The 27258-nt window shown below is 37.4% G+C and overlaps 1 protein-coding gene across 5 annotated transcripts in view; it reads right to left on the minus strand.

The window, feature by feature from the left end:
• Positions 1–27258, minus strand: part of Fam168a (family with sequence similarity 168 member A) — a 189034-nt gene that overhangs the window by 43397 nt on the left and 118379 nt on the right. For 3 of the 5 annotated variants that reach the window (XM_071616472.1, XM_027942566.2, XM_071616471.1), the window contains exon 3: positions 24130–24222. The exons of the other annotated variants lie outside the window; for them this stretch is intronic. In XM_071616472.1, the coding sequence (XP_071472573.1) occupies positions 24130–24222 (93 nt within the window). The remainder of the gene's footprint in view (positions 1–24129; positions 24223–27258) is intronic. 5 annotated transcript variants of the gene reach the window in all.

The following is a 27258-nucleotide window of genomic DNA, read 5'->3' on the forward strand; positions in this document are numbered from 1 at the left end:
TAAAAGAAAAAGAAGAAAACACTGGTATGACCCTAGGGTTCGAAAACCCTAAGATAAGAGAGACTCTTCCATCCTTCCTTTCTCCCTCATTCCCTCCCTTTGTTCCTTCTTTCCCTTCTTCTCTCCTTTCTTCCTTCCTTTTTTTTTGGACAGGGATTGAACCCCAGTATACTTTACCATGGAGCTACATCCCCAAATACTTTTATTTTGAAACAGCATCTCATTAAGTTATTGAGGCTAGTCTGTCTAACTTGTGATCCTTCTGTCAGCCTCCAGAGTCACTGGGTTTACGACAGTTATGTGTGTGCCTCCTTACCCAGTTTAGACAGTATTTTTTAGATAAGACTAAAAGAAGAATCACAGAAGGATGATAAATTTAACTCATCAAAACATAAAGCTCTACATAATAAAGATGCATAAACAAAGTTAAGAGACAAGTACACAGAGAGAAAAGACATTTGTAAGATGTACAATACAGGATTAATGTCCAAACTTAAAAATTAAAAACTTGCATTAGTCAATGAGAAATTAATTCAATAGACTCTAATCAGACAATCTGCAGATGAAATAATTCAATTGACTAGGTAGAAGGAGGAGAAAAGAAAAAGATGTTTAACTACACCAGTAATCAACAAAATGCAAATACATGGAATGTGTTATCATTTTACACTTAACAGACTAGCAAAAATTTTAAGTGTTGGGTGCCACAGTCTGGCTGGGCACAAAATCACGAGCCACTCAAGCAGGAACAAACTTTATTTTTTGAAACTGCCGCCAATGCCCCATAAGCTCCCTGGAAGATTGCCGACGCACCAAGGCGTTCTCCCAGATCCCAAGAGGAAGTTCCTCTTCCGGAATTCCCTCCTATCGCACTTCCCCAACCAATGGGAACTCTCCAGGAGTCCTGTAGCAGGCCGAGGTGAACAGCAGGAGTCCAATATCCATATGAATGCAAATCTTAACATAATCATATCATCTCAATGGCTTGCTGGCATCACCTTTCAACCAAAAATGCCAAGCATCATATTACTTGGCTGTGGCTCTTAGCATCTCCCCCCTTCTGTTTAATTAAGCAACAAGCAATGTGGCTAGGGACCGTGCCTGTTAGGTTTGTCCAATTCAACATATGGTTCTTACCTTTAGGCGTCAGCCTCCTGTCTTAGGTTGATACCACTGCAATTGGATCAGTTGGGAAGGAAGGATCTGAAATAATCCTAGTATTCTGTTGGGGGTTTTTGGATTTATATTCAAATAGCATATTGGTCATATAGTTTTCTTGTCTGTGACATCTGTATCTGGTTTGAGTATCAAGGTTATATAGGCCTCATAGAATGAGTGTACCTGTATGTTCTAATATGTTGCATATAATAGTTCATAGTATTCCCTTATATTTCTTTTTATTTGCATAAAGTCAGCAGTAATGTCCCCTGTATCATTCTTTATAACTGAAAAAAAAAACCTAGAAACTTTTACTTTTCAAAATTCCATGTGAAAAAGATAAAAAGACAAGCTGTGGCCTGAGATAAAATATTTGCAAATCATATATCTGATAAAGATAAGTATCTAGTATATATAAGTATATATTATAAAATCATTCTTGATTTTAGCAAATGGGAATTTACTCTCTTGTTCTTGATCAGTCTTGATCACCTCAATTTTGATACTATTAAACCAGTTTTTGTTTTACTGATTTTCTCTGTTGTTTTCTCTATTTCACTGACTTCTGCTCTAATCTTTATTTCCTTTCCTCTACTTGCTTTAAGTTTCCTTTGTTCTTTTCTTCCTTCAATGTATTAAGGTGAAATGTCAGGTTATTAAGTTGAGACCATTCATCTTTGTTTCTTTTTTTGTGGGGGGAGGGGGAACTGGGGATTGAACTCAGGAGTACTCAACTACTGAGCCACATCCCCAGCCCTATTTGGTATTTTATTTAGAGACAGGGTCTCACTGAGTTGCTTAGCACCTCACTTTTGCTGAGGCTGGTTTTGAACTCACAATCCTCCTGCCTCAGCCTCCTCAGACACAGGATTACAGGTGGCGCCTGGCCTGTTATTCTTTTTTAAAGTACGAATCTACAGCTATATATTTCCTTTTCCCAAGTACTGCTTAGCTGCATCCTATTTGTTTTGGTGTTATATTTCATTCACCTCAAAATATTTCCTAATTTCTTTTGTGATTTGTTTTTTGACTCACTGGAGTGTTTTGTTTCATTTTCACATAATTACAAATTTATCAAATTTCATTCTGTTACTACTAATTTCATTCCACTGTTCTCCATCAAAGAACATATTTTATTTAAGTTCAATCCTTTAAATGTATCAAGAGTTGTTTATTAGCCTAGCATATGGTCTATCCTGGAGATTATTCCATGCTTTCTTAAGAATTATATTCTGTTATTAGAGTATTTTACTGATGTCTATTAGGTGTACAATGTTCAAGTCTTCTATTTCTTCACTGATTTTTTTTTAAGAGAGAGTGAGAGTGAGTGAGAAAGAGAGAGAGAGAGAATTTTTTAGTATTTATTTTTTAGTTTTCGGCGGACATAACATCTTTATTTGTATGTGGTGCTGAGGGTCGAACCCAGGGCTCACGTATGCCAGGCGAGCGTGCTACCGCTTGAGCCACATCCCCAGCCCCTTCACTGATCTTCTACCTAACCCTATCTATTATTGAAAGTGAAGGTAATGGAGTTTCCAACTATCATTACTGAATTGTCTCTTTCATGCTTCATTTCTGTCAGTTTTTTCTCATGTATTTGGGGGCCCTATTGTTAGGTGCATATGTTTGTAATTGTTGTATCTTCAATTGACTCTTTTCTCATTATAAAGTATCCCTCTTTATTTCTAGCAACATTTTTGTTGTTGTTTTAAAGCCCATTTGGTTTGACATAACTACTCTAGCTTTCTAATGGTTGCTGTTTACATGATTTTTTTCCCCATCCTTTTACTTTCAAATAATCTCTAGCTTTGAATCTACCGTGTGTCTCCTGTGGACAGCAAAGAGATGGATCTTGGTTTCTTTTTTCATGTATTTTAATTTTTTATTTATTTTTTCCAAAAATTTTTAATTGGTGCATTGTAATTGTGCAAAATAGATCTTGATTTTTTAAAAATATTTTTTAGTTATAAATGGACACAATATCTTTATTTTGTTTATTTATTTTTATGTGGTGCTGAGGATTGAACCCAATGCCTCACATGTGCAAGGCAGAAGCTCTGCCACTGTGCCACAGCCCCAGCCCCTGGATCTTGATTTTTTAATACAGTCTGACAACATCTGCCTTTAAAGTCAACACAGGGAAGATTGAATGAAGGCACCAGAACAATAGGGTGTGCTGAAGAGTGAGTAAAGATGCCGACAATAAAGGAAAGGAGAAGTGATGATAGCTTGAGGAGGTAGAAGGATCCAAAGGAAATTCCCTTTTTTTTTTTTTTTAAATAGAAGACTTTTCTTCTCCTTAAAAAATGAAGAAAATTAGGGAATAGATCTAAATACACTTTCATTTATGATGATATTTGTTAATACTCACTTTCATACTCATTTTAGTATCCTGAAGTCTATACCCCAGTGCGGGAATTAATTCTTGGCTGGAAGCCAAAAATCCATGTTTTTAAAATTGTGTATATATTAAATGTTAACACCTGCATCATTGCCTTCATCAGTGAGTCAAGTACACAAAACATGGGCTGGAGGTGTGGCTCAGTGGTAGAACACTTGCCTAGCATGCTCAAGGCCTTGGGTTCAGTCCTCAGCACCACACACACACAAATAAATAAATAAAATAAAAAAATAAGTTCCCAAAACAAACAAACAAAAAACTTTGGTCAATTTAACTAGAAGAATACTTAAACACTTAAGTGTGTTGGGGACTGCAGTGAATGTAAAAAGAAAAGATACAATCCTCGCTGTGCATAAATTGAATATCTAATGGGAGAGACAAGCAAGCACATAAATAAGCTGGTATTAGCCTTGGGTAATACCAACCTTGGGTAAATGCTGTGGCAGAGGGAAATTCAAAGAATTGTGGGAGAGAACAGGAAAGAAAAAGAGAATTTCTGTCTGACTTCTGGCTTTGGAGAGGCTGAAGCAACTACAAGTTAAAGACAAGAACACCTTAAATAGTGTGTTAACTTATGGTCAGGCCATGGACCCTCCCTTAGGATTGTGCACACTGAGTCCAGGAGTAAAACAAAGTCAAACTATACAGTGTTATGTAACGGCAAAAACTTCATTCATAGGCAGACCTAGGTTCAAATCCCAGCTCTCATATTTACAAACTCTGTGTCTTTGAGCAACTCACTTCAACTTTCAGAGCCTGGATGTTATGATTTGGATATGTGGTGACCCCAAAAAACTCATGTGTAACAATGCAAGACACTCAGAGGTGAGATGATTAGATTAAGAGAGTTGTAACTTCATCTGTGGATCAATCCACTGATAAGAGTTAAGTGGGTGGTAACTGTAGGCAGGGAGGGTATTGCTGGAGGAGTTAGGTCACTGAGGACATGCTTTGGGGGCTTATATTTTGAACTCCTGGTGAGATGAGTTCTCTCTCTGCTTTCATGTTGCCAAGTACTGAACTGCTTTCTCTGCCATGATGTTATTCTGCCTCATCTTGGGCCCAGGGCAAAGGAGTAGGCCACTGATGGACTGAGACCTCTGAAATCATGAGCCCCAATTAAAATTTTCCTCCTCTATGTTGTTCTTGTCAGGTCTTTTGGTCACAAGCAATGAAAAAGCTGATTAAAACACTGGGTTTTGATATTTTAAAAGATAGATGCAATCTGTAATATTTATTTTTTATTACCAATTCCATGTCAGCATCAGTATCATTTTTCCTTCTGCATGTGGATTGGCTGGGGAGGTGGACAGGGGAGTCCTTGAACATGCTTTGTAAAGATCCATCCAAGTATTCCTATTGTAATTTAGGAGTTTCCTTCTCTGGCCCTCCTAGAGGAGCCATCAGTCCACTGAAACGAACAGGGGCTCTTAAGGCAGGCAAATAAGGATTCAACAGCTGGCTGTACCATTTACTCAGATATGAAATCTTAAGACAAATCCCTTTACCTGATCCTTAGGAACACAGAGATGTCCTATACTACAGGTAAGACAATCAAAAGAATACTTGAAATTCTAAACACTTTACACAAAATACCTCACATAAATACTTGGCACAGAGTGGTAGGTACTTAAATGTTAGTCTCCCCACCCATAATCTTTTCATTAAAAGCTCCTTTTTGGAAATGGCCCATGGATTTTAACACTATTTAATCAAAATCCTCCAAGTCCTCAATCATGTGCCTTATCTCCCACCTTTTCCTTACCCTCGCATGGTTCAGATAGTCAGGCCTTTTACTGTTTGGCTAGACAAAAGCAAGCTACAAGTCAGCTTAGTTTTTTGTAGAAACACTGAATATAAGTGTGTGTGTGTGTGTGTGTGTGTGCGCGTTGGGGGGGTATTGTTGTATGATTATAATCTTTTGGGCATTGTGCTGGGGCTTTAATCCAGGGACTCATGTCCTCTATCACCAAACTATACTCCCAATCCTTTCTGGACATTTTAAAGCATTTTTGTTCCCCTTAAAAAAAACAAACAAAAAACCAGTAAATTAAAGCATCCCACATCTTTGCATTTTTATTTCTAATTCAACTTGGTCTATTATTTCTATTTTGTGCTTTTTGGTTTATAGTGAGTTTAAGCAACCAAAACATCTACCAATAGAACATTAGTTGAAATAAATTTAAATGATCCAATTCAGAATTCAAATAAATTAAGGTAACACTGGACGTGGTGGCCCATACCTGTAAACTCAGCAACTCAGGAGCCTGAGGCAAGAGGATCACAAGCTTGAGGTGGACCTTAGTAAGGTCCTGTCTCAAAATGGAAAATGGTATAGAACTGGGGATATATAGAACTGGGTGCTTAGTGGTAAAGCACCACTTAGTTCAATTCCCAGTACCAAAATTAATTAATTAACTAATTAAGATGAATTATAGAACAGTACACAACATATAATCTCATTTTTCTTGAAAAAGAATGTCTGTCTGTTCATTTAAAATGAACTAGAAAAATGATATATCAAAGAATAGTGATTGTTTCCAGATCAGGGGAATTATGGGCGTTTTTTATGTTCTTCTCATTTGTCAACACTTTGATTTTTCTTTTTTTTAAATATTTATTTCTTAGTTGTAGGTGGACACAATATCTTTATTTCACTTTTATGTGGTGCTGAGGTTTGAACCCAGTGCTTCCCGTGTGCTAGGCAAGCACTTACTCTACCACTGAGCCACAACCCCAGCCCTACACTAACATGAACATACTTGTTTTGGAAGTGAGGAAAAACAACAAGAGAAACCATAAAATAACTGTGTTATTGGACACTTAGGTAGGTTCAATTAATTTCCTATTGTTAGACATTTCTTTCATATGTTCCAAATAACTGCTACTCATCCTTCAGAAAGAGTCAGGACTATAATCCAAATACCCAGATTTCCAGGTGTATGTAAAAATGTAGCAAAAATTTTCATTGGGTTCTACAAATTTAAAGCACTATTGTTCCTATAGACTCTCAACTCATTGTTGACATCCTAAGGAAGCAGGTGGAAAATATGTGTGACATCCAAACCAGAATGGGGTTTTCAAATAAAATGAAACATGAAATATGTCTTAAGTGAAAGACCCTCAGAAAACACCACTTCAACACTTTTTTTGGGGGGAGGGCAGGGGACAGGTGTTAGAGCTATCATTAAATTACTATATGGACATAGGTAAGATCCTTATGCTCCTTATTGAATTCTAAATCTGTTTTCTTGTCTGCAAAACAATAACAATAATTACTCTTAAATGAACATCTCATATATATATATATATATATATATATATATATATATATATATATATTTTTTTTTTTTTTTTTTTTTTTGTGGTGCTGGGGATTGAACCCAGGGACTTGTGCATGTGAGGCAAGCTCTCTACCAACTGAGTTCTATCCCCATCCCATCCAATATTTTTTACAGGTGAAAAACTGTGGCCCTGAGAGATTTCATAATTTTCTCATGGTTACTTAAATGACATATAAGAATTAAATCAGATCTGAAAAAAGAAAATGGGGGTAGGGGAATATCTGAATATTTCTGTGAGTTATTTTAGGTTTTCTTTCTTTTAACATTAATGAGGCATCAGCAGAACTTTCTTCGTATAATGCGAATGATACTGTGCACTCTGTTGGATTGAATTAGAAGGTGCATTGAATTACGATTAACTCATGGCCTTATCTTAACAGCTGAGTAATTAGATCAATCTTCCGAATTTTATTGCTTGGTTTATTATGGCCTATAATCAGTTGAAATTACAACAGAAAGTCCAAGTATTGCACAAAGGCAACATGCTGTGGAGGAAGAATATTTTCTTACTCTGAGCAGTTGGGTGATACCAGGCAAACTACTTAACTACTCAGCACGTAAGTTTCTAATCTGTAAAATGGAAATAACATTATCTTGCCCCATAATTACCAAGATATGTTAAGTTTAGAAATGTCCAGTTCTAGGGGAAAAGTTATGAGACAATTATCTGAGAAATATCTAAAAGGAAAGCTCCCTGAAACACTCACTGGTCTCAGTATTATTGAGAACTCAGTGATGGCACAGCAAGCTATCTGTCACTTATAGCAGAGAGAGCTTGGGATAAGTCCAGGTTCCTCCCCTTTCTCACTCCCCAAATCCAACATCAAGCTCTTATGTATATTCCACAAATGCTGAATGTCTACTGTATGTCAGATATCTTTCTCTCTAACAATGACTCAAATCTATTCTCCTTTTCATCCCAGACACCACCTCTAACTCAGGTCTCCTGACTAAACCATTTTAAAAACCTAACTGGTCTTCTGATCTCCATTTCTCTCCCCCCACTCCCTCCAATCCATCCACCTCACTGCATTTAGGGAGATCATTTTTAAACATGCCAATCTATACATCATGCCTAAAACACTCTGATGGCACCCCACTGCCCTAAACTTTTTAGCATAGCATAAGGATCCTCCACATCTGCCTCCTATCCATCTAAATGGCTTACTTCCCTTGCCAAGCCTGGCCTGGCTTTTTACACTTTACCAACATCAAACACGGAACTTTCCTAACAATTCTTCGCAGTCCTGTTCTATATCCATGTTGTTGTTCAGGCTGTCCTTATGCATACATAGTCTTTCCTCTGCCCTTCACTTCTTTTCTCCTAAAAGTCTTCCTTGACCTTCATCCCTCCAGGTTAGATCAGAGGTTCTTCCAGGCTATCATAACTGTTTTTTCTTATAGTGCTTATCAAATTACAGCGAGCCTGGCGTGATGGTTCATTCCTGTAATCCCAGCAGCTCAGGAGACTGAGGCAGGAGAATTGAGAGTTCAAAGCCAGACTCAGCAAAAGTGAGGTACTAAGCAACTCAATGAGACTCTGTCTCTAAATAAAATACAAAATAGGGCTGGGGATGTGGCCCAGGGGTTGAGTGCCCCTGAGTTCAATCCCTGGTACTCCCTGCACCCCCCCCCCCCCCCAAAAAAAAAAATTACAGTCAGGTGCAGTAGCACTCCCTGGAATCCCAGCTAGTTGGGAGGCTAGGTAGAAGGATTACTAGAACCTGGGAGTTTGAGGCAAGAGTGGGCAACACAGTGAGACCCTCTCTCAAAAAAAAAAAAAAAAAAAAATACACACACACACATTTCCATTTTTCTCAAATAGTCATCCCTCTATTTTGTGGATCTAGGGTCAGTTCAAGGATGACCCCCTAATTTGTGATTGCCTTTATATGCTCCAGGTGGGGGCTTCTGCTTGGGCTCTCATCACCCATACCTATGCTTTTTTGGTCTCTCTTGTTCCCTAATTAACAAGGCTTAACTGAAGCCCTACGTCTGGCAAAGACAGACACACCAACTAATGAAAATTTATTTCTGTGCTTATTCAACTTCTAGTGCAGAAAAAAGTAGCATGGATTATAATTCAGATATAGGCTGTAACCCCAGTTTTGCTACTTCAAAATATGAATTTAGTAAAGTTATTTCTACTCACTGAGCTTCAGCTACTGTGTACGCGTGCACAGACATGTTTTGAACCCAGGGCTTTGCACATGCTATGTGTATGTAAAAATGTAGCAAAAACTTTCATTGGGTCCTACAAATTTAAAGCACTATTGTTCCTATAGACTGTCAACTCACTGTTGACATCCTAAGGAAGCAGGTGGAAAATATGTGTGACATACTACCACTGAATCTTCCCAGTTCATACTTCTTATGTAAAATGGGTAATAATTACTTTGCAGAGTTGAGATAATTATAATGCTGATATTATCTATGCTAAGGAAGCCCTTTATGTTAATATCATTTAATCATCACAATACCTTCATGAGGTAGGTTCTACTATTTAGAATAATAAATAATAAATAGTAGGTTTTACTATTAAAACCTAGAGGTCACTGTGGTAGATACAATGGGCTGGCTCGCTGAATACTCCTTCCCAACCCCCTCTGCCCTTGGTGGGGGTGGACACTACTCATTTCCCAGGTTTCCTAACACCTTATAATAACCATGTGGTCTAGTTCTGTCTAACGATATGTTCAAAAAATGTCTACAAAAGGAAATTTGGGAAAGTCTTTGCTTTCCTGGTAAAATAATACACATTACTGGGGGCTGCAGTTGTAGCTCAGTGGTAGAGCGTTCATCTAGCATGTGTGGAGCACTGGATTCGATCCTTAGCACTACGTATAAATAAATAAATAAATAAAATCTAAAAATAAAATAACAAAAAAAAATACACATTACTGATGTTTCCTATATCCCTTTTTTCCAACCTTAATCATAGACACAATTCCTAGAGCCATAGCAACCATCTTAGATCAACAAAGACCACAAGAGTCATGGGGATCTTGAAATCACTTATCTAATAAATCAATGCCACCTGCTACTGACGTCAGACTTTTTTTTTTCTAATTTTTTAGTTGTCAATGTACCTTTATTTTATTTATATGTGGTGCTGAGAATCGAACCCAGTGCCTCACACATGCCAGGCAAGCGCCCCATCACTGAGCTACAGCCCAGCCCATCCACTCTTTTTTTTAAATACCTTTATTTAATTTATTTATTTATATATGGTGCTAAGGATCAAACCCAGGGCCTCGAATGTGCTAGGCAAGCACTCTACCGCTGAGTCACAACCCCAGCCCCTAGACTTCTTTTAATGTGTGGGGGGGAATATATATATATATTCCCCCCCATATGCCTAGTTAAGCTACTGTTAGTCAAGTCTTCCAGAAGCATCTTCTGGTGTTTATAACTGATATAAATGATGGAGCTGCGATTCAAACCTAGCTGAGATGTAAGCTGAGCTACATTCCCAGCCCAAACCTGGGCAATCTTAACTGGTGGGTTACATAAGAATCACCTTTTACTGAATTTGGTAGGGAATGGGTATTTAAATAATAAAATTGATGATAATATCAATCATTCAGCCCACCTCCTTAAAGCTCTATGCTCCTCTGGAAACTTAAGATCAACAGTAACTTTAATTACAACAGAGCTGCTCAGGAACAGCCCTCTCCTGCCCGCCCTCTCCTTAGACAATATGTCCAGCTCTCTTGTCTAACTTTCAATTCAGTTCTCCCAGTTCAGGTTCACTCTCAAGAGGAAAAAGGGAGAGATGGTCTGGAGTTGGGTTTTGGTTTTCTGCCCACCTGTACTATTCTCAAGGTATCAAAAAGATTCCAAGTCTCATGCCATGCAGATGCCAGACAACACAGAGTTCAATGAACTCACCATAAACTTACAAATTGTGACAGCCTTTGTAACAGTAAAGGTCAAAGCTTCTCTCTAGCACTTAAAGGCCTTGTGAGATAACATGAAGTGTGATTTTACAGCTTAAACAAGACTATTGATTTTTCTGCCTCTTCTCCTGCTGAGAGCAGTAATAGCAAAAACCTGATTTAGACACTTAAAATCAAGTACCTTCCCCACCTGCTGAGCAATTTTCAAGTAATCACACTTTTGACCTTACCCAATAAGAGTCCGTTTAAAGCCAATGTTGGGGGTCAATTATTTAGTTTCCCAAAGATGTGTAAGGAAAACGATAAAATTGTTGGCTGGAAACTGTAGCTTTCATCCTTGTGCCCAGGGTTTGGGGTTGCCTGACCACAGACTTCTCAATCTGTCTCTCCCATTTGCCCCTCCCATCATAGTTGACACATGACCTGTTTATAAATCTGTTGTGAACTCAAAGTAATTATGGTATTCACAATGGCAATATTCCTAGACAAGATCACCAAATTGGGAGGGAAGAGGAGACTATTTATTGAATATTTACTAAATGACAGATAAGTGCATCAGAAATGTCTACAGAGTTTATGAAAAACATACAATTTGCTGGGAACCACCTCCCAGTTTCTGATTCAGTGAGTCTGGGGTGGGGGCCCAAGAATGCATTTTTAAACAAGTTCCTAGAACCTACACTTAGAGAATCACCGCTATAAAGTGCAAATCACTTTATTAGTCACAGAGACTTTTGGCCTTTTGGAGGATTTACTCACTATTGGGCAAATCCAGATGCTGGAAAAGTCTCCTCATTCCTAAGAAGAGATTCTTCAACATCAGAATATTTAACTTATTAAACAAAGCAACACACACATACACACACACACACACACACACACACATACACATCACGCTAGACTGCTTTACATCACTGTGAAGAAATACCTGAAAAATCAGATTAGAAGAGGAAAGATGTATTTTAGTACTGAATGAGAGCTTAATGTGAATAATTGTTATAGAAGAGCCCCAGGACAAAAAAAAAAAAGGTCTATTTAAACTCTGAGGTCAATTTGTCAGTGTAGAGCCAGCTGGCTCCATTGCTTTCAGACCTGTGATGAGGCTGAAACACCGTGGCGGAACGGTAGGGATTGAGGGTAGAAAGCTGCTCACCTCATTGGCAGCCAGGAAGGGTATTGGGGGAGGGGGCACTGGTGCACGGAAGGGGACATGATATATCCTTTGAGGATACACACCCAGTGAATTACTTCCTCTAAGGTCCAACTCTTAAACTTTCCACTACCTCCCAATAATGCTATCAAATTATGAATCTATCAACATATTAATTCACCAATAAGGTTATAGCCCTCATGACCCAATTACTTCCCAAAAGCCTCACATCTGAACAGTGCTGCACGGGGGACCAAATCTTTAACACATAAGCCTTTGGGGGACATTCCAGATCCAAAATGTTAACATCTACCAATCTGAAAGCCAATAGTAACAGGTTTCCATAGATTTTTAAGGATCAAATGGATTCCAAAATTTCAGAACACTGTGCAATGCCTATGGGTTTTCTTAAGGCAAAGCTCTCTCTTAAGATGCTTTGAGACTGAGGCTATAGCTCAGTGGTACAGCACATGCTTAGTATACACAGGGCCCCTGAGTTCAACTCAGCACAGAAAAAGAAAAGAAGAAAGGGAAAGAAAAGAAAAATAGATATTTTAAATTCAGAAGAGATTCACTCTGGAAGAAAGGAGAAGTCTCTAGAGGAGGTTTTCCAACCTTTCAAAGCCTATATATATATATATATATATATATATATATATATATATATATACACACACACACACACACACACACACACACACCCCATACTAGCTGCTACTACTAGGGGGAAACATCCAGTGTTTTATATAACACACCTGTTCTCATCACTGTAATAATAAGGAATATATGGGTACAAAACAGAGAAGAGAAAGGGATGTGTGAATACAGTATACAGTGGGAGGATAGGGAGACAAACATAAGCCACACAATTCTGAGATTTCCTTCATGGTAGCTTAGGAGTTGTTCATGGGTTGTGACTTGAGATTTTACTGATTTTTTAAGATAATCTAATGGTGTCTGGGAAGGAGGTGGACATAGGTGCTCCTGGGCAGCTTTCTCTATTTATCCAGAGTTCCCTGTAAATATCAATTATTCTGCACATAAGCAGTGGCTTAGAGCTTAATGTGAATCATTGTTACAGAAGAACCTAAGGACAAAAAAAGGTCTTAAAAAAACTCTGAGATCAATTTGCTAGAAATGTGTGAACCCTTGAAATGACTTCATTTTAGGGGCTTATTCATTCAACCAATCAGTGTTCATTGTGAGTTTACTTTTTGTTTATTTGTTTCTTTGCATTTTTTTTTTTAAAGAGAGAGTGGGAGAGAGAGAGAGAGAATTTTTTAATATTTATTTTTTAGTTCTCGGCGGACACAACATCTTTGTTTGTATGTGGTGCTGAGGATCAAACCCGGCCGCACGCATGCCAGGCAAGTGCGCTACCGCTTGAGCCACATCCCCAGCATTTTGATCCTCTGGTCTCAGCCCGCCAAGTTGCTGGATCATAGGTGCAGGACGCAGCACCCTGCTGAGAGTTTACTTTGTGTTATGCACCCTGTTGAGCATAAAGGACACACAGATTGCCTGCAAGGGTAACAGGTACTAAATATATAAATACGGCAGTACAATGATATGGGAGACTCATGTAGTTCAGTGGTTAAAAGCATGGAACATCCCAGTCTGTGTTTGGATCTGGCTTTATTGTTTCTTGGGTCTGTGATAGGAACAAGTCTTTTTCCATCTTTCTTGTGTCTATAAATATTAAAACTTGTAAAATAAAGATTAAGTAAAATAACAGTTCTTAAACTGTATTCAGTAACCCCTGTGGTTACTCAACAATATGCTGAAAGGTACATAAAAATATATATAAATAAATAAATATAGTGCACCTTCCTGGGATATTAATTTTACCAGATACTAAATACAGTATTTTATAGAAAACAAGTATGACTATATAATGGTGTTTTCAGGCAAAATTCATATAAATTTTGAAGACAAGACAAACTTCATTGTCCTCAAATGTCAGGTACACTGTAGTAAGTTTCCAAACATTGTGTATGGTCCATAATGGATGCTCTACAAATAGAAATCATTGTTGTTAGTAATAGATAGCTGTTCTTATTAGCCCACCCACTGGAGAAACAAATTTACTCTATATAGCTTGGAACATAAGGGGAGGCCCCCTCTATGGTATTTTTTTCCAAGTTTGGGACCTCTCCAGGTCCTGCCCCGAAGCCCAGTGATTCCATGCTGAGAACAGGCCAATTCTGCCTCCAAATGCCAGGAAATTCTCTTCTAAACACAGAAAAGAAACATTTTAGCTGATAAAGTTGCTAATCTCAATGACTTCCTGGCCTGCTTTGGGAGCCTAGCATATGCAAGCAGTTAACCTCCAGGATAAGAACAGTCAGTCTAATCCAGCTCCATCCATGGCCATCTTAAAATTTCTGACAGATGAATTATCTTCTTAAAATATCAGAAACAAATTATAGACAGGGTAGGTTATTATTATTATTACCTTTGTAGAGAAGGAAACTGAGGCCTTTGGAAATAAAATGACTTACTCAAGTTTTTAGTTAGAAGCAGCTGAAGCAGACTGGGTCTTCTGACTTTAAGTGTAGGCTCTGCCATCTGCATTAAGCAACAGAGGTCATTCTAATGAGAATTTATGCAGCACAGCCCAAAGCTCTTCAAATCCTTTGTTAACATCCATCCCACTGATCTGCACTCAACTCACAGCCACAAAAATTATATTAGCATTGACTAAGAACCATAAGTAACTAATAGAAAACAAAATTAAATTGCATAAGCTTAATTAGCAGGAAAAGGGAACTCAGTCACTCGTGATGACTATACCTAAGTGATCTTCCATAAGAAGCTACTTGTGAAAAAAGGCTTTCATGGTTTCCTATTGATCTTGCCCAAATCCATCAAGAGCTGTAGGGAAAGAACCCTGGGCTGACAGAAGCTGTTGTCACCGTACTCAGAATGGGTTCTGAGTAGGGGTACTGAGCTTACTTGTCCTTACCTATTTCTGAGCCCTTCAGTTACATCTCAGATTCCAAGGCAAAAGGAGCTGGGTACAGTGGCCCACAATTGTAACCCCAGCTATTCAGGGGGCTGAGACAAGTGGATTTCAAGTTCCAGTCTAGCCTCAGCAACTTGACAAGGTCCTGTCTCAAAATAAATAGAAGGGATGGAAATGTGGCTCAGTGTTAACCACTTTACAGAGTCCCTGGGTTCAATCCCCAATGCAGGGGGGCGGGGAGAGGTATGGGGGAAGAGGCAAAAGAAATAGATTAAGGAAAGGAATTGTAATGAAAAAAATCTAATAAAAAATTTAAAGATTAATGCCCAGAATGTTAGAATTGGAAGGGAGCTACCGAGCAACTCAAGCCCCTGGTAGCATGGATGTGAAAGTGAAGACAAGAGAAATAGGGAGGAATTGCCCAGTTTCACACAGTCATTTATAGTGCAGTCAGACCTAGAACTCAGACTCTTCTTATGCTTCAAAAATCTAGTTCCATGCTTGCTTTTTCAGAATGCTTTTCTGACACCATTCTCTGACTCCACGTACACCTTTTGCATCTATTTATTATGTTAGGCTTTTAGACTATTGTGGCACCTCCTTCTGAGATAGTGTGTCTCTCAGTGTACTAAAATTGTGTCCTTACACACCCGTGTCTTTCTATGTCATACAGACCCTGTGCTGGTTAATAAAGAGAGTCTATGCAGGGGCCATGAATGTACACAAAGAACACAGTCATTTTAGGTGTGTGTTCACAAACTTATAATTATATAATTTGAAAAATAAAGAATATAACAATTGGTGTAGAAAAATAAAACTATATCCCTATCTCTCACCCCACACAAAAGTCTATTCAAAATGGATCAAAGACCTAGAAATTAGACCAGAAACTTTTCAACTGCTAGAAGAAAAACATAGGGCCAATGCTCCAACATACAGGCACAGGTAACAATTTCCTCAAAAAGACCACTAAACGCAGGAAATAATACCAAGAATTAACAAATGGAAGGGCTTCAAATTAAAAGCTTCTTCTGCACAGCAAAGGAAACAAGAACATGAAAAGAAAGCCCACAGAATGGAGGGAAAACTTTGCCAGTTTCTCTTCTGGCAGAAATAAACATCCAGAATACATAAAGATCTCAAAAACGGAAAGGTGGAAAGGCAGGGATAAAGCATCTTAATGCAAAACCCTAAATGAAATCTCTCCAGATAAAAGCAGGCACCTTAAGTCTTCAGTCAAAGCTCTCAGAATGGTGATGATACAGATTTTTTTCCCGCGCTAGGGCAGAAGAAAGGTAATACAGTGAGCTATCAGACAATTTTGCATCATTTTATAGAAATATGCCCATGACTGAATGTTACAGAAAGGTCCACGTGTTAAAGGCTTAGTCACTGCCTGTAGAGCTTTTGGGAGGTGGGAAAGCTTTAACAGGTAGAACCTAATGGGAGAAAATTAGGTCACTGGGGGCATACCTTGAAGGGGACATTAGGACCCTAGCCTCTTCCACTCTTTTTCTCTTTGCCTTATGGCTGCCATGAGGTGAGCAGTTTGCTCCATGGTGTGCTCCCATGCCACCACGATGTTCTCCCTTCCCACAGGCCCAAAAGCAAGGGGACAAGCAACCAAGGCCTGAAAACTCCAAAACTTTTGAGTCAAAGTAAATGATTCCTCCTCATAAGTTCATTATCTCAAGTATTTTGACAACAATGACAAAAAGCTGACTAACATACTGAATACACTGCTGTGATTTCAGTTAATTGAGAGACTCTGTCTGTCCTTGTGAATGGGTACACAGAAAGCATGTATCCCATCAATCCTGCAGGCTGATGGCTACTCTTTATTTACAAAGAATATTATAATATAGCAAGGCTGTATCTGGAGGGAAAAAAGCAAATTCTGACTTGATACTTTTTATGATACAATGTTGACAGACCTTTTTAAAATATGACACCAAAGGTTCATTGTTGCATTTAAAGAATATCTGTATTGGGAGCGATGTCATGAAAGATGACAGAATAGAAAACTCCAGGAGTCTACTTCTCCACCCAGACAACTACCGGCAGAAAGTATCTGAGGTAACTGTTTTGGAACTCTGGTTTCTAATCAGAATATTTATAGCATCCAGGGGAGAGCTTGATGAAAACACTGGTAAATCTCAGCATTTTGCCCAGTAGCTGCCATCCCCTAGTTTCTGGTATGCTTTGCTGGAGCCAGGGTGGGCAAGAAGGACTTAAAAAAAAAAAAAATAGACATGATGATATTTTGTAATATGTATGGTAATAAGGACTCTGTCTTCCAAATATCAGGGTTATATGTTTTGACTGCAGGTTTTGGTCACTGAAAGACCATCCCAAAAGCTGGCAGCCAGTTTCAACTTCTATTGGCTGAATCAAGATTTCAGGATATGTAAAGGGACAGATGAATGAATAAGCAAATATTGCATGATTCTACTTAGTGAGTGATATAGACGAATGCATAGTAACACAAAGTAGATTAGGGGTTATAGAGGTTGGAGGGAAGATAAAGGGGAGTTATTATTTAATGGGTGCAGAATTTGTGTTTAGGATGTTGAAAAGTTCTGGAAATAATGAGGACAGTTACACATCATTATGAACGTACCTATTGCTACTGAATTTAAAATTAGCCATTTTTATACTTAAAAATGACTAACATAGTAAATTTTATGTAATATACATTTTACCATGATAAACGTTTTTTGTTTTTGTTTTTTTTTTAAAGCATGTTTGTATTTCATTTACGGTGACTTTATAAGCTATATACCCTTGGGAAAGTTATTCAACTTATTTGAAACTTCTTATTCCCTCAGAAGTAAAATGAAAACAGCTCTCACTTGAAGGATTATCACAAGAATTAGAAACAATGTTTTTGAAGTGCCTGGCACCCTAGTGACAGTATTATTGTAGCTATTACTTTAACATTAAGAGCAACGTTAATAAAATTAATACAAACTAATAATGGTAATGATATTTAATGAGTAAATAAGTGCCCACACTCTGTTCTAGGCAAAGGAAGTCCATGACTCCTTCCCTCAAGGAGCTCACAGTCTAGAAAGACCCAAATAACTGCACAACTCCTGAGAAAAGGAAGACAAGAAGACTTAGAAGCATGGATTTAGAATAACAATCCAACAACACTAGTACTTCTTTCTTTGGGAGAATAAGCTGTTCTTTTCTACAGAGGTGGGAAATTATTTTGTGATGCTGGAAAGAAAATTGGTCACAGAAAAATAGCAATGTGGTTTAATGTATATGGCTCTTGGTGGGACAAGATTTAATCCATGTACCTTTAGGTACACACTCACAATTTGTATTCATTCCAAAATCCACAGGGAGGGCCGGGTTTGTAGCGCTGGCCTAGCATGTACGAGGAACTGGGTTCGATTCCTAGCACCACATAAAAAAATAAATTTAAAAAAAAAATAAAGTTATTAAAAAAAATCCACAGAGACCTTGCCTGATACCTTGGTGGAAGGAAAAGACTGGAGTCTGGTAAACCTAAATGCTAATCTTGGCTTTGTTATTTATTAGCTGTATTACCTTGTATAGACTTATTAATCTTTCTGAGTCTTTTTTCATTTATGAATAGGATTTTTTAATAGGAATAAATATTGTACTGTTCTGAGAATTAAATGACTTCACAAATGGTAGTTTTAATTTCTATAGTAATATACTTCTTATTATATGGGTTTTGTGGGTCTTTGCTCTCTCATGTTTCAGAGAAAATTTTTCATAGGAGAGTTAAATTTTGTTTTTCAAAGTCAAGGTCCATTCTGTCTTTGTTAGCAAAGAAGCTGTTCCTCAAAGTGAGGCAGTCCAGGGCTGAATAGATAATACAGGAAGCTTGAAAGCAACTCTTGCTAAGTAAGTAGCTCAATGGAATCATTGGATGTTAATTATTACTGTTCTAAAAAAGAACATTTCTTTCAAATCCAGTAGGTCAGAGGAAAGGATCCTTTTGACTACATGACTCAGAAGTAATAAAAATCTTCCTGTTCCATCTAGAGGAATTGATCAATCATAAAATAACATCCAAGTGAAATTTTCATTCACCTACAAAGCATGAACAAACCTTCCCACACTGGCTACTGGTCCCAAACTCTCCTTGCCACATTGGAAGGCTACTCATTAGCAAGAACAACCAGGTCACAGACATCTCTTCCTCAAACCCAATGTATACTTCTCTGCTGTGATCTCCTTCACTCAGATTTCCATCTCCTACCCTCCCTCCCTTCTTCCTTCCTTCCCACCTTCCCTTTCTTCCTTCAAAATTTACTGAGAGCCAACTCTGCACCACTCCTTGTGCTAGATACTGCAGATATAAGGATGACTAAGAATAAAACAATGGCTACTCATTCTTTAGTACCTAATAAGAGACTTAACCACATACTGGATGCTTTACACATATTATGTCAATCCTCAAATCACTTTTGAAGTAGGTAGATAATATTATCCCTGTTTTTTCTTTTTGAGAGAGAGAGAGAGAGAGAATTTTTTAATATTTATTTTTCAGTTTTCGGTGGACACAACATCTTTATTTTATTTTTATGTGGTGCTGAGGATCAAACCCAGCGCCCCGGCGCGCATGCCAGGCGAGCGCGTTACCGCTTGAGCCACATTCCCAGCCCCTATTATCCCTGTTTTTAACAGGAAACTCAGAGGTGGGAAATGACCTGAAAAGATGATAGAGTTACCTTGTTTAAAGAAACCTAAATAAATGTATTAGAAATTAAAAAAAAAAAAAAAAGAAAAGATAAACAGCATAAGGTAAGTAGAAAGAGAACCACATTGTCTGCCAAAGTATTTGGGTTCCACTTGTAGCTCTCACATTTCCCTGTCTATTCATGTGTCAAAAACTACTGAGTAAATATTCATGGCATGGGGCTATGCTGGTTACTAGAGATACTAAAGTAAATCAGGTATTGAATTCATTGTAAATATCAATAAATGCTTTCCTTATAATTTGAATTAAAAACCTAATGCCAGACACCAGGAGAATACGGATTTAAAAAAAAAAAACGATGAGCAGGAGATGGGCTGAAGAGATCTGAATGATTAGGTCATTAAAACTACCCACTACAAGCTAAAGAGTTTGGATTTTATCTGAAGGATAATGAAGAATCATTGAAGAGTTTTAAGCACTAGAGTGATGTGGTCAAATTTTCAAGTTAGAAAAATGATTCTGGCTGCTATGTAAAGAGTAAATTGGGGGGCTGGAGTTTGGTTTAATGGTAGAGTGTTTGCCTGGCATGTGTAAGACCCTGGGTTCAATCCTTAGCACTATAAAAAAAGAAAAAGAAAAGAAAGAAGAATGGGTTGGGAAGAAAGCCTATGATAGGAACTGGGAAGACCAGTTAGGCAATTTTTAAAATCCCAGAAAGAGTAATAATGGCCTGAATGATAGGCTATAGGACCATTATCAGAATGATAGGATATAGGATCATATCAGAATATAGGATGAGAAAGATGAGGAATGACAGTCTGAGAAATGTAAAGAACATTTTTGTTTTTTAAAAAGTTATTTTGGGCTGGGGCTGGGGCTCAGTGTCAGAACACTTGCCTAGCATGTGTAGGCACTGGGTTTGATCTTTAGCACCACATACAAAGAAATAAATAAAAGCATACTGTTCATCTACAAAAAAAAAATTAAGAGTTATGAAATAACTATTAAAATAGTTATTACTTTTAACAGAAAGAGAGAGAGAATAACAAGCATTGATGAAGCTGTGTGGAAACTGGAATCCCTAATACATTGCTGGTAGAATGAAAAATGATGCAATTGCTAAGAAAATTATATGATGGCTCATCAAAAAATTAAAAATATCCAGCAGTGTGATCCAGCAATTCCACCTCAGAAATATGCCCAAAAGAACTGAAAGCAAGATACATGGTATATTCATATTCATAGTAGCATTATTCACAACAGTCAAAAGGTAGAAGGAGGGCTGAGATGGTGGAAGTAGAGCTCAGCAGTAGAGCGCTCGCCCAGCATGTGCAAGGTGCTGGGTTCAATCCTCAGCACCACATAAAAAAATAAATAAATAAAATGAAGGTATTGTGTCCAACTACAACTAAAATATATATATATTTTTTTTTTTAAAAAAAAGGTAGAAGGAACTCAAGTGATAATTGACAGAAATAAACAAAACGTGGTATATATACACAATGAAATATTATTCAGTCTTCAAAACCTGATGACATTAGGCAATGTGAAATAAGTCAGTCACAAAAGGATAAAGATTGTATGGTTCCATTTAAATCAAATACAAACCACAAACTGATAAAAGGAAAGAGAGGTTACAGGGGAAAGAAAGTGAACAAGCTCAGTTTTAGATATGTTAAGTCTGTGCAAAGTATGAGACATTCATGGAAGGGATGTTCCAAAGACAGCTGGAATAAACTAGTCTGTAGCTCAGAAGAGTGATTTGCCACAAAGCTACAGTAAATGAATCATCAATCTATAGATAGTAGCCAAGGCAAAGCAAGAGAGATGTGGCCCTTGGACAACACCAACTTTTAATGGGTGAGCCAATGGAAAATTCCTTGAGAGAGAGGGGGGGGGGGAGGGAGGGAAAGACAGAAAATTAATTAATTAATTAATTTAAAAAAATAAAAGTAAGGAAAGCTGGGGCTAGAGTTATAGCATTGGTAGAGCACTCGCCTCACATGTGTGAGGCACTGGGTTTGATCCTCAGCACCACATAAAAATAAAAAATAAAGATATTGTGTTCACTACAACTTAAAAATATACATTTTTTTTTTTAATAGTAAGAAAAGCTTGCTTCAAGAAGGAAGGGGCATCAGGGGTGTCAAATGAGGGCTGAAAAAGATCCATTGTATTTAACGAGAAGGAGATGATTGGTAACTATAGTGAGAATAGTTCATAAGAAGTCTCTTGAAGCTCTTCTTCAACTATAGGTGAAAAAGTGACCTGAGAGGTCTTTTCTGAGCAGAGGAAATAAGTTTGAACATCAAAGAGGGTTTTGCTGGAGCAGTTTCAGAAATTAGAATCTATTTTCCAGATTCATCTAAGACCTTAACCATGGTGGTGTCCAACATACAGCTACAGCCACATGTGCCACAGCAGTAAAAGCACTCACTCTGTAATTCAGAAAATCTGTAGTACGGGTTCTGCAACACAGTGTGACCTTGCGAAAGCAGATCTCCAATTATTTCATGGGGAAAATAATGGCTATCTCCCCAGAGTTGTTATAAAAAAAACAAATATGAGGGAAAACTCCCACAAAAGTTCTTTGCAAAGAATAAATGCACCAATGTTAGTTAATCTTACATATGATCCTTACAAAAAGAGAATGAGCTGAGTAGGGCTTGGGTCATTGCTGAGACCACCATTTTTTATTTTTTATTTGTTCTAATTAGTTATACATGACAGTAGAAGACTTTATTTTTTAATCTTACTGATATATCAGGCTATTCATTATATCTGCAGGCCATCAGCTTCATTAATTTTCAAGATCATCTAGATGATAAATCACTGTCAAATATAATCTGCTTCTTAAATTGACTATTTTTTTTTTAAGTAAAAGAAGTAGTCTAGGAAAAAAAAACTGTTAGAAAGATGGTGACATCTTTGAACACATCAATTTTTTAGCTTTATAAATTTGGGGGTCATATCTTCTATTTATGTATTTGTAGCTTTTGAACATGGGTTTGATACAAGATGAAATCAGGAAATTCATTCAGGGCCTACCACAGGAGTCAGGAGGGCACTTGACTGATATGGGCCAGCAGACTAATGGGAAGTGGTCAGGACAGGATGCAGGGAAGATGAAACCTTGCTTATTATTTTGTGGTAGAGAGACAATGATTACACAGGCCCAGAGTGGGGAGCCTTAGGTTTCAGACTCAGCTCCAACACTTTCAGTAAAATACTTCTTATTCTCCATCTTTTCACCTATAAATGATGAATTAGTTTCACTTCATTTGTTCTCACATTTCAAAATTCTTTTCTAATTAGATTTTGGGAATTAGTAAATGGCTGGTCCTATTACATTCAGCTGTCTTATGAAAAAAGCATTCCTAATTCTTTTTCATAAGTTATCTTTTTTTTTTTTTTTTTTTGCAAATGATATATTGAAAGTAGGAAACCTTAATAACTTATCTGATATCACACAGAACTTAAGTGACAGATGAAATTGTAATCTAAGTCACCATCTCTAAATACCATACTCTTTTCCTTTACAGAGGATATGTTCATTGCTGAGCTTTATAATACCCTTAACTGAGTGTCAACTATGAGACAGGCATGTTATTATAGGCTCAATCAACAAATTTAGGGACCCACTAACCAAACCATCTGTTTAGGTCATTACCCCATTTTACAGTTGAGGAAATTGAAATTTAGATTGGCTAAATAACTAATGTGCCACACCTAAATAATGGGAGAGCCTAGATTCCAATCCAGATCTGAAAGACACGAAACAAAGTTATCAATATCAAAATAGTCACTTATGTCAAATCCTAACAAAATGATGTCAAGACGTCATGAAGAAGAGCTTTTATAGACAAATGCCTGTAATAGGGCTTATAATAAGAAATTCCTTCACATGTGCCTATTATAGGATTTATTGCAAGAAATTCCTCAAGACCACAGTATTCCAGATAAGCCACTTGTACAAAGATGCCTGCCTAGCAACAATGACCTCACGCCAAATCCTGCAACTAGCCCCTTTAACCAAAGGTCTTTGTTTCATAATAGTTACATGAACTTTTTTTCCTTAAAAGTTTCCCTTTTGCTCCAGGCCTCCTGGGTGTGCCTATGGTTCACTGTAGCATGCGTATCCTGAGTTGCACTTTTGCACATTCCCAAATAAACTCTTTGCATGGAGCTTCATCTCTCTATATTTTTATTTCAGGTTTGTTAGCAAAACCTGTCCTCTTCCCAGACCACCTATCAGACCTCTGGGTGATGCCTGGATACTGACACCATCAGAACACTTTAAGAAACAGAATAATGTTTACGTCTTAACTACATTCCAGAATTCTAGCAGAGAAATCTATCTGAGGCCTTCAGAAAAAGAAATGTCCCAGTCTGTATAGAGCTCATTGTTATAGTTAACCAAAACGACAGGTATTCAGGCGTTCACTATACTTACTATTGTCTTAGGCAGCCAGGGCTGCCATAACAAAATACCACAGACTGGAGGCTTAAACAACAGACATTTAGTTCTTACAGTTCTGGAGGCTGGAAGTCCAGATCAAGATGTCAGCATGGTTGGGTTCTAGTGACAGGTCTTCCTGGCTTGCAGATGGCCACCTTCTTGTGTCTTCATAAAGCAGAAAGAGCTCTGATGTCTCTTCTTCTTCTTTTAAGAGCACTAATCCCATCATGAAGTCCCCACCCTTATGATCTCATGTAAACCTATAAAGGCCCCATCTTTAATTAACATCCTATTGGGGATTAGAGCTTCAACATATGAATTTTAAAGGGACACAAACATTCAGTCCATAACACAATCTGTATACATTTTAAAGTATATGGTACACTACATTCTTTAAATTCACTTTTTCAAGATGTACAGGAGGTAGCAATAACAATGCCATAGGATTGTTGCAGGTGTAAAAATACAATTTGTGTATAGAATGCTGGGCTCAGTTCTGAGTGCACAGTAAATACTCAGTAAAGGAGCTTTAAAAGAGGGGAGGAGTGGAAAGGGAGACAGAGAAGAAAAACACTGTCAATTGGATAGAAGATAGCTATTTACTGGAATACACTGTATCACAAAATGTATTTCATTTCCCATCTAATACTTCAGAGAGAATTTCAAATTGGGAGTGTTTTCCTTTAATTCCTGTGCCATCACCCCATGGCCTTTGAAGCAGATAACACCACAATGCACTTGACTCCCTCAATTTTTGCCCTGCTGTACCTACCTAAACTACTGGTCAGCAGCAGGCTTGTACCATCTCAAAGGGAAGGTTCCCTAGTCCTGGATTCTCCCTTAGATTATTCATGGAGCAGTGAAAGGGGCACATATTTTAAGACAGATCAACTTGCCATAACAGAGAGCACATATACTTTAAAATCATGAAGACTTAAATTCAAATTTTTCCTCATTCCTTAGATGCTAGATATACTAGCCAAGTCAATGAACTGATTTAAACTATCACAGTTTTTTAAAAAAATCTGTTAAAGAGTACTGTGAAGTTTATGATTAATAAGATTAATCATAATCAATACACACAAACATACATACACAGAACAAACCCAGAATGTGTCCACCAAATAGCAATTAATACTTGTTAACATAACCATTACTATTAGTAACAATAAGTGTATACTGTAATGTACTACGTTTTGCCATTTGTTTCTAATTATCTCATTTGGATCTTCCATTTCCAGCAATATAAAAGAAAAAATAACTCAAAATTATGCCTACTGAATGACATCTAGAAAATTTGGATGAAGTATAACAAATATCTTATTCTTAGGTAAATCTGAGATTTAAGAAAGAAAAAGAAATTAATTATTCAGGGATCAAAAAATGAAGGTGAAACTAAAAATCAGGAAGTTTAAATAGTAAGTTGATGTCCATCTGCTCTGGTTAGGGTTTGGGTCCTAGCAACCAAAGGGCTTGCATTCTATAGCCAGCAGGGATAGGACATAAGGCTATGGATCTTAGAGAGGCCAAGGGCTGGAACTTAAATTTCCCTGTATAAAGCTGGGACCCTAAAGGAGCTGTATTGTAAGTTAAAAATTAATAAATATCTCTGTATCCAAAAGTACAGAGATACAACATGAGCCAGAGTCATGGCACACACCTGTAATCCCAGCAACTCAGGAGGCCGAAGCAAGAGGATCACAAATTCAAAGCCAGCCTTGACAAGTTAAGAAATTAAAAAAAAAAAAAAAAAAAATGGATTGTGGGGATGTAGATCAGTGGTAGAGTGCCAACAGGGTTCAACTGCCAGTACCACAGAAAGAAGGAAGGGAGAAGAAAGGAAGGGGAGGGAGTGAGAGAAGAGATAAAACAGGGACACTCAAGTTAAAAAAGAAAAAAAAAATCTCCCTATGAATTTGAAACTTTGGCCTGAATGAAGCCTGAATTTATAAAACTTTGTGGAGTTTATACTACCTGTGTGGTCCTAGAATCTCCATCAGGGAAATGAACTTTAAACATAGTTCCATCCTGATAATATTCCTTGGTGATTAGCAGAAAGAAAGAAAGAAAGAAACAAAACCCCTCCTTCTAGAGAAGTACAAATTATTTAATTCTCACAACTGTCCTATGAAATAGACCATATATATATATATTTTTTTTTAATAGAAAATATTATCCAGTTTATAATGGAAATTAAGTTTTGGCTGGGGTTGTGGCTCAGTGGTAGTGCTTGCCTTGCATGTGTGAGGCCCTGGGTTTGATCCTCAGCACCACAAATAAATAAATAAATAAATAATTGATTCATTGACAATTAAAAAATATTTTAAAAAGAAAAGGAAAAGAAATTAAATTTAGGGAGGTTACCAAATTGTCCAATATTACCTAGCTATTACCTGATCATGCTGAGGTTTGGACTTGGTTGTTCATTCAACTGAAACACATTACCAAGTTCTGTTATGAGTCAGGAAGACAAAGTCTATTCCCTTTCCAATATATCATACTGCCTAATATTTTGGGGGGTAAATCAATAAATAAATGCAACTATTTCCTTCCTTCTCAAGCTTAGCAACTCAGTAAGAATGAAGACAGCCAGGATCACAGCAATTACGAAACCAAAGCCCCACAGGGCTCCCAAGGACTCTATCTGCTAAATAACTCTGCCCTCTGGCAAAGGATCTTAGGTTGCTAGCATATTCTCAACTGGGAAGGGGAAAACCAACCAGCTAGATAGATGTGGGGTACTACCCCATGGGTCTTAGTTACTAGAATTACTTTTATTAGAATAAATACACAATAGACATTCAAATAGAAAAATATTTACTTTTAAGGTTAAATAATAAGGAAAATGTACACAGTTGTGATAACATAAACATGTGAAATTGAAAGTTAGGGATAATAGCTACAGTTGTATCTGGCTTAACTTCCAATATATTTCAAAATGTGTGGTGGCATGGTATTGAGACAATTCTGATTTAATAACATAAGCAGCTGGGGCTGGGAGTATAGCTCAGCAGTAGAGCACTTGCCTAGCATGTTTGAGACCCTGGTTTAATCCCAAGCATCACAGTAAAATGAAAACAAAGATGAGAAGCTGCAAATGGTAGCAGTTTTTTGTTTGTTTGTTTTAAATTAACATGCAGTCTTAGACCCTTAAAACAATGATAATAAAATACGTATGCATGCTTTATAAAAACAGATCTT

The sequence above is a fragment of the Marmota flaviventris genome, chromosome 9, assembly GCF_047511675.1.
Source record: "Marmota flaviventris isolate mMarFla1 chromosome 9, mMarFla1.hap1, whole genome shotgun sequence".
In the NCBI taxonomy this organism is placed as follows: Eukaryota; Metazoa; Chordata; class Mammalia; order Rodentia; family Sciuridae; genus Marmota; species Marmota flaviventris.